This window comes from Urtica dioica, chromosome 4 (assembly GCF_054948205.1).
Source record: "Urtica dioica subsp. dioica isolate 48M chromosome 4, U.dioica_male_clone48M_v1_H2, whole genome shotgun sequence".
NCBI lineage: Eukaryota > Viridiplantae > Streptophyta > Magnoliopsida > Rosales > Urticaceae > Urtica > Urtica dioica.
The window spans coordinates 11,150,567-11,158,195 of NC_142759.1; the positions used below are offsets into that span (position 1 = coordinate 11,150,567).

At 37.2% G+C, this 7,629-nt stretch overlaps 1 protein-coding gene across 4 annotated transcripts; it reads right to left on the reverse strand.

The window, feature by feature from the left end:
- Positions 1-915: 915 nt before the first annotated feature.
- JAR1 (Auxin-responsive GH3 family protein) lies at positions 916-6,379 on the reverse strand. Of its 4 annotated transcripts, none has more exons than XM_089612685.1 (5): positions 6,061-6,379; positions 4,868-5,171; positions 4,663-4,764; positions 3,305-4,083; positions 916-1,905 (listed from the first exon to the last, which is right to left on the reverse strand). In XM_089612685.1, exons 1-5 carry the CDS (start codon positions 6,320-6,322, stop codon positions 1,361-1,363), a joined length of 1,992 nt encoding a protein of 663 aa, XP_089468811.1. In that variant the 5' UTR covers positions 6,323-6,379; the 3' UTR covers positions 916-1,360. The 4 variants fall into 4 exon arrangements, with proteins under 4 accessions (XP_089468811.1, XP_089468813.1, XP_089468814.1 ...); XM_089612687.1 differs by having other exon boundaries at positions 6,020-6,379; XM_089612688.1 differs by lacking the exon at positions 6,061-6,379 and adding an exon at positions 5,923-5,988.
- Positions 6,380-7,629: the final 1,250 nt, after the last annotated feature.

Here is a 7,629-nt window from a genome sequence, read left to right on the forward strand (position 1 = left end):
AACAGAAAAACAAATTAACCTAAAACATTGAAAGCAAGATATATATATATATATATATATATATATATATATATATATATATGTATATATATATATATTGAAATCCGGTAAATACATGTTACAAAAAATAGTAAAAAAAATACAGTCATTAGTCATTTTGAGCAAATTTAATAGAAAACGGTTAATATTCTTCAATTTATAGTGAGCTAGCTACTTGGATGTGCTATTTTTAGGCTGATTCTGCGGTATGATAAAAATAAATATATAAAATTTCAGACTGATAATATATTTAAATTAAAGAGATTTATAAATACATTTGGGAGATATCTAATATTATATAATAATTCAAATGCTCCTTTTCTCATTGGAGACGCCCTCATAGAAACCGACATTCTTTGGCAGTATGATAAACAAACAAGAGATTTCGAGATATTTGATATTACTCTTCGATGCAAGTTTTTACACGCCTTTGCTGAGATGTATTAAGAAACGGTCGCTCGAAACTTATCATTTTTTATTGGATTATTAAGTTATATAGCCACACGGTTATAGTGAATTGGGATATAGTCCACTTTTGATTAATTTCTTGTAAATAGTCAAGTTAACTTATTAACAGATTAGTAAAAGACTTATTTAACTCAGTCAACACATATAAAAAAAAGTAGTTAATAGGCTGCCACGTATGCAAGTTGACTATTTATAAAGTATTTATTAAAGGTTGGTTAATTTACAATTCTTATAGTTTAGGTGACTTACGTAGCCAATTTTTTGTTTTTATTTTCACAGTTTGACACCAAATATTACCTTCATGATAGTTTCAGTGAGTATATAAATTTCCTGAACTTAAAAGATCATAAAGAATGCTTCTGATTTAGATAAGAACGAAAGTGAGTCATCAAGTGAGAGACTGAGATGAGAGGAAATCATTGTCACACTCCAATTAATTAGAAAAATACTTTAATCGTCTACCATATCCCCAGTATCCCACTATATATAAAAAGACAATTGACACATCACACATATAGGTTCAAAAAAATGTTAATGTTCGAGAGTTCCCACCAAACACTAGAGATGTGGACGAGCTTTTTAGACTCTCTCAAGTCAAATCCACTTCACTACAGTCTGAAGACATTTAAGTACTCTTTCAATTTTTCTTTTAGGCCCCCCCAACTACACATTTGTCTTCTAGAAACCTGTCACACTCTAAAACAAAACAAAAAATAACAACTCGAGAGATTAATGCTAGTACAGTTTATTTAATTTTTTTCCTTTGTTTGAATGAGCACAAAAGGATCAGATTGAACAACAACAACAACAAAAAAACGACAACAACATGATATGATGAAAGAAAGAAGTTTAATTAATAAGCGGCGCTACGATACGTGTCGACGACGTTAGCGCAGAGGATGTCGAGCACGGCGGCGTTGGCGGGCCCCACGCAGCGGGGCATCTTGAACTGGCTGACGGCGGCGCCGAGGGAGAGGTAGTGGTCCATGATCCTCTGGAACGTGCCGCGCCGTACGACGCGGAGCTCCAGCGGTCCGATGGAGTTGACTTTTCGGGACGAGACGTAGCCGGGGTCCACGAAGGCTGAGTCGAGGATGTCGCAGCACTCGGCGAGGGCTTCGCGGCCCGCGGCCGGGTCGCCGCTCAGCTCCCAGAAGACGACGTAGCGGCCCGGGTCGCACGACAGGTCAGCGCAGCTCGTGAAGTCAACCACCTCGAGCTTCTCGCCCGCCAGGTGGCGGGCCGCGGCGTCCACGGAGGCTTGGAGGTCCTTCTCCGTGTTCTTGTCGATGTTCACCGTCAGAAGGAGGTTTCGCCGGCACACGAACTTGAGCTCCGGCGTCGCGTTGTGGAACCGCTCCACCTTCACCACGTCGCCAAGCCTGTACCGGTACAATCCTGCACGGAAAATCCAGGGGTATTATTGTAATTAGTCAACAAATTGAAGATCCAGGCCTTCGGTATGTGAATAGTCGCAGATTAATCAAAATTATGTTGTGTCATTGATGCTGTATATAAGCAATTAATCACTTTCAAAAAAATTTAGTGATTCTAATGCGCCTGTAAATTTTTACTATTTTACTAATTTTAAGTGTTTAACCACTTTATAAATTCATTAATTTCGACTCTTTAGCAGGTCATAATTTATCAAGAGTCGATATAAAAAATGGGACAGGGCAATAAATCCGAGTGGTCAATACTACGTTTGGTTCCCATGTGTTATTCAACATTTTGGCATGAAATTTACGGTTTTCTGTGACCACCCACAATGATGAAATAAAGAAGACACCTTCTATGTACGAAAATCCTAGGACATATAATCTGATCTAATTATTGATACATGTGAATGCAAGTCATGGGTTTCTAATAAAAGAATACCTAACCTCCTTTTGTTTATTAATAATGTAGGACAAAATACCTTGAAAGTCCACTGGCCAAAAGGCTATATATTACCAGTCACCAATATCTTCCTAACCCTAACCAAGACCAAAAAGGCGAAGGCCTTTACCTAACCATTAACGGGCTTGACCTTAGCTTTAGCCTAACTATATCTCTGTATTAAAAATAATAAAAAAAATTAAAAAAAAAAAAAAGATGGGAGAAATTAAAGAGTGATATAGGACAGTATGGTGGTGGGAAACACTGCCCAAAAAGCACCATTCATAAGTCTTTGAGTTTGATGTTAAATTGTTTGTTGCAGCAGAGTAGTAGAAAAATTAGGATATAAAACGAATTTAGAGCAGAGCTCACATGTATATTCAGATGAAGACAAATAGTAGACGAATCTTCACTAGCACACTAATAAGTGTTTCGGGGGGGAAAAAAAAAAATCAGAGTCTAATAATTGGTTATAATCAATATTATCTTATCCAACAGGCTCAAAACGCGTACAGCTGATTAGTCCCATCAATTAACGAGCCATGAATCGACTTCCAAAAGAAAACAAAGGATGTTTATAAAATCAACAATTCCTTTAGGTTGGTAAGCATAACTCTAAATTAATAGGTAATAATTTATTAATAGAAAGAAAAAAAAAGTTTTAGAAGATTAAAAATACTACAAAATCAATCGTTTTAGGATTAATTTGCTAACAACTAAAAAAATGATCATGTACTAAACGTCACCAGCTGAGAGTAATTCTGCTTTAAAAAAAATTACTAAAACACAGACTTAACTTAGGACATGGAAACTCTTGTCCCCCAAAACTCATGAATCACATGGTTGGCAAAAGTGCAAATCATATCTTTATCCCTTATTTTAATAATAAAATAAAAAGATGAGCAAAGCAAAAGCATACCTGCATAATTGGTGACAAGAATCTCATACTCTTCCCCAACTTTAACCTCGGTGAGCCCCAAAGGCGTGGCATCGCCGGTCAAAGGAATAAACTCGAAATACCCGATATTGGGAAGCACCGCATAGGTGGCCATCTCGGGCGGCATCGTGGGGTCCACATTGGCCCCGACCCAGCCCTCGGAGGACCCGTAATCCGCGGTCACCAGCGGGACGTCCCCGGCGTAGTGCCTCAGCTTCTTCAAATACGGCTCCATCGACCCGGTCATGATCCCGTAGATATACTTGACGTTGGGGAAGAGCTCGGGGACGAGGCCGTACCAGTTGCTGAGCCCCGAGCATATCTTGCGGACGAGGTCGGCGAGGGCGGGGTCGGGACCGGGGACGAGCCTCGAGACCGCGGCCCGCACGGCCGGGGACGGGACCCGCGCGGCGCTGACGTGGCCGGAGCGGATGTCGGCCTCGAGATCCTCCCAGAGGGACTCGAAGGTGCGGAACGAGTGGACGATGCTGTGGGCGAAGGTGGAGGAGATCAGGGTTATCTGGTCGCGCTGCAGGAGGCCGCACAGGAAGTGGCAGTACAGAGACTGGCTGAAGTCCGACCCGAAGATCACCTCGTCCGGGCTGCAGCATGCCGAGCTCATCGACCGCATGCTGCGTTTGTAACGCGGGTTTCGGAATACGTTTGTTGTCGCCGTCCCGGCAGCCAGCCCCCCTTCCGTCTTGAACTGCTTGCTGCTGTATATGAACTGCAGCGCCTTCCCCTTCTCTATCGGAAATTCCCTTCAACAACGACAACAAAAAAGAGCATTTGTTTTAGATGATTTTGGGCTCTGTTTGGACTCTGATACCATGTTAATTAAGATTAAGTAAGGATGTTCTTTTCGGTTACTGGCTCTGTTGGACTCTGATACCATGTTAAATTAAGATTAAGGAGGTTCTTTTCGGTTATTGGGCTATGTTGGACTCTGATACCATGTTAATTAAGATTAAAGGTGTTCTTATCGGTTATTGAGCTGTGTTGGACTCTAATTCCATGTTAATTAACAATCTAGATCGTATGTCCGTCGAGATAGACTATGTCATCATTTTTGTTTTTTGTAATAATAATACATTGATGACCCGGCTTATTTTCGATGGAGGGACACCGAAGGAGACACAAAAAGACGATAGCCGATGAGGGTTCTTTAATTAGTTTTAAAAAGAAATTATTAAAAAAAAAAAAAAAAACTTCAGGACAAAAAATAAATGTTGTGGTGTAATCAAGGAAAAGAAAATTAAAACTTTACCAAATAAGGGCCCCCTAGGATAGGTGGGGAAAATAGTTTGAAAAAAAAATAGAGAGAGGGAGAGAAGAAGAACCTGTTTCTAAAGGCAAAAGAGGTTCTATAAATCTGCAAAGTAGAATCCATCAATTCATCATTGAAAGGAACAAACTTGGGCTTTCCTTGAGTAGTACCAGAGCTGCAATAATTGGAAAGACTTGTTAGTAACCAAGTAAACAAAAACAAACTTAAAATAATGTGATAAAAAAAAAGGTTTAAATTCAAGAGTTATATGAACCTACCTGAGTGAAATAGTGGTGATGGGCTTTCCAGTGAGGATAGGAGATGAATCACCATCAGCAATTCTGTGGATATAAGACTCCAAATCGCTATGGGTGACAATGGGGACACAAGCCTTGTAGCTCTCAGGGTCAGTTCTGCCACCGAGGCCTGACTTCTGCAAATACTCGGCCACGCCGTTGACTTCCAGAATCTCCCTCAGTGTCTCTCTCTGAACCCTCTCAGCGTCTTTAGTCAACGCCTCAAATTCCTCAATCACTCTGTCGCCGTCGAACACTTCCATTTTTTCCAACATCTTCAAAGGCTCTGAAGAGATAACAAAGAAAAAAAAAATTTAGGTGTCCTGTTATTTTTGCTTGAATTGGAAAAACTAAGAAGAAACAGTCAGTCAGAGTGCAAAAGAGTAAAATGAGCTTGAAAACGAAACAACCAGACGAAGTTTCAATGTTTTGTACTATTACTTACTGATCTGATACCAAATAAAGCCCTTTTATTAGTAAAATAAAGACAATCCGTACTTAAAAGGCGTTGTGTTGCAATAAATGAAAGCGCCAACTCATAGACTTGATGGCAGTGAGGTAACAAACGAACAAATTCACTGAATCCAAAGAAGAAGAAGAAGAAAATTTTGATTGAACAAGAGCAGACGATCTTTTTTTTTTTGTTGACGAAGGTCAACGCCGTCAACTTTCGTGAAGTTCCGGGGAAATTCTTCGAGTGAACTGAGTTCATAGAGAGTCAAACTTATTCAATTAAATTCCTCCCAGAGCATATAAGAAGGCTTCGACTTAATTTTTTGAGGAAATAGAGGAAATTAAAATCTACGCGAGAACATATTTTTTCTCTCTAAAAACGGAAATTGAATCATAAAAACGGACAAAGAAAAAAAAAACAAAAACAAAAAAAAAAAAAGCCTCTTTTCGAACGACAGAAAAGATAGTGGGCATAGAAAGAGTAAAAACTTGGTAAAGGAAAAAAAAAAAAAAAAAAAAAAACCCTGATTCAGAATTCGAAAGGGACAACGGAGCCAAGCATAATTGACATTCAAATGAATTACCATTGTTTGAATCGCTCTGAAAACCGACATACACGTAATAAGAAGAAAGAAGAAGATGAAGATGAAGAGCAGAGAGACAATATCATCAGTTACGTACTTGATACTTATAGAGAGAAAAAGAGAAAGAGAGAGCGTTACGATTGTGTGACACTAACTCCAATGCAACTCCAAAATCCAAACAGCAAAGCAAACTTCTTGTTCTCAGAGCAGAGAGAGTTTTTCTTTTTGTGCGTGTGTGTGTGCGTGTTTGTTTGTTTAACATAAATTTTATAATTTTAGGGAATAAAATAGTAGTATTTGGGAAAATGGATGAAGGCAAAAAATAAAGGAGGGAAGTGCGACGCGAAATGGTTGTGAGAGATTCCAGGAGCCAAAATGAGTTATTTATAATTATATGCATAAGTGGACTCTGAAAATCAGATATGTATCTTTGCTAGTGCCGTCCATGCCCATTTAAATTTTCTCGATCTTTAATTTTCTGTTCTTTTCTTTTTTTAAATGACGATTTTAACCCCAGGATTTCGGCTGAGAATTGGCACGGGGTCGGAGCTCGGAGGAGAGAGACTCGCTCGCCAGGGTGTCGGAGGGAAAAATAGAAAATGAGTTTGTGTGGAGGCCGCGAATTTACGCTTTTAGCCCAATTAAGATTTCGGAATTACTAACCAAATGGGTGATGAATCACTTGTTAATAATGTATTTTAATTATTGAAAAGTCTTCGATGTGGAGGAATCTACTTATCTTATTGGTGGATTAATTTTATTGATATATAGGAACCTTGTTTTTGTTTTGTCTCTTTAAGTAAAAAGAAGAAGAAGAAAAAAAAAATAACCCGGATAATTCGTTAGTCTCCAAAGTCTTAATTATTATTTATTATTTAGTTTGTTTTTAGAAATTTTGAAGTAAATAGTCCCCAACCTTTTATGATAGTAGCGTTTTGATCCCTAAATTTTTTTTGAAGTATTTTGATCCTTAACCTATTGATTTTGTAGCATTTTGATCCTTTTTTAAAAAAAGTAATAATCTTTTTATAAAATTCAACACCAAATCAACTTAAAACATATTACAAACTAAAATAATTTGTTTATAATTTTAAAAAGTTTTAAAAAAGTAACATATATAATGCTATAAAAATATAATATTGTAAACTAATTTTTTTAGTGCTTTTAGGATCAAAATATGATGTAATAAATTTATTTTGTAAAATTAACAATTTAATTTAGTATATAAACATGTTTTAAGTTTATAAACAATATAATTGCATAAAATAAAATATATATTTTTGAAAAAGGACCAAAATACTACAAAATCAATAGATTAGAAGTCAAGATGCTTCAAAAAATAAAGAGTTTTAAGACTAAAATACCACTATCATCAAAGTTACGGACTCTTTGAGCCAAAAATTCTTATTTTTATGAACAAATAGATACAATATTATAAAACTTTTATGTTGACAGATATGCTGAATACTTTTTTTAATATATTTAAGTACAATTTGGGTTGAAATATTTTAAAGCTGTCTTACTCAAAACCAGCAGCGGGCCAAGCCATAAATTACAAAGGATGAAGTTGAAAACAATTGTTTAGGTGAGCATATATGAAGAAAAAAAAACATATCATTTTGAGGTGAAAATTAGAATTTTTTAAAAATTTAGGGGGATAGCCTTACCTGCATCCGCCACTGCAAGTAACAATCAAGACTTTTTTTT

Bases quoted from the DNA above. Each gene is read 5' to 3' on its own strand.
- JAR1 (XM_089612685.1), bottom strand. From the start codon at position 6,322: ATGCATATAATTATAAATAACTCATTTTGGCTCCTGGAATCTCTCACA. The intron at 5,172-6,060 runs GTAACGCTCTCT...TTATCTCTTCAG, and splicing joins GGAGTTAGTGTCACACAATC to AGCCTTTGAAGATGTTGGAA. The intron at 1,906-3,304 runs GTATGCTTTTGC...TTTTCCGTGCAG, and splicing joins TCTTGTCACCAATTATGCAG to GATTGTACCGGTACAGGCTT.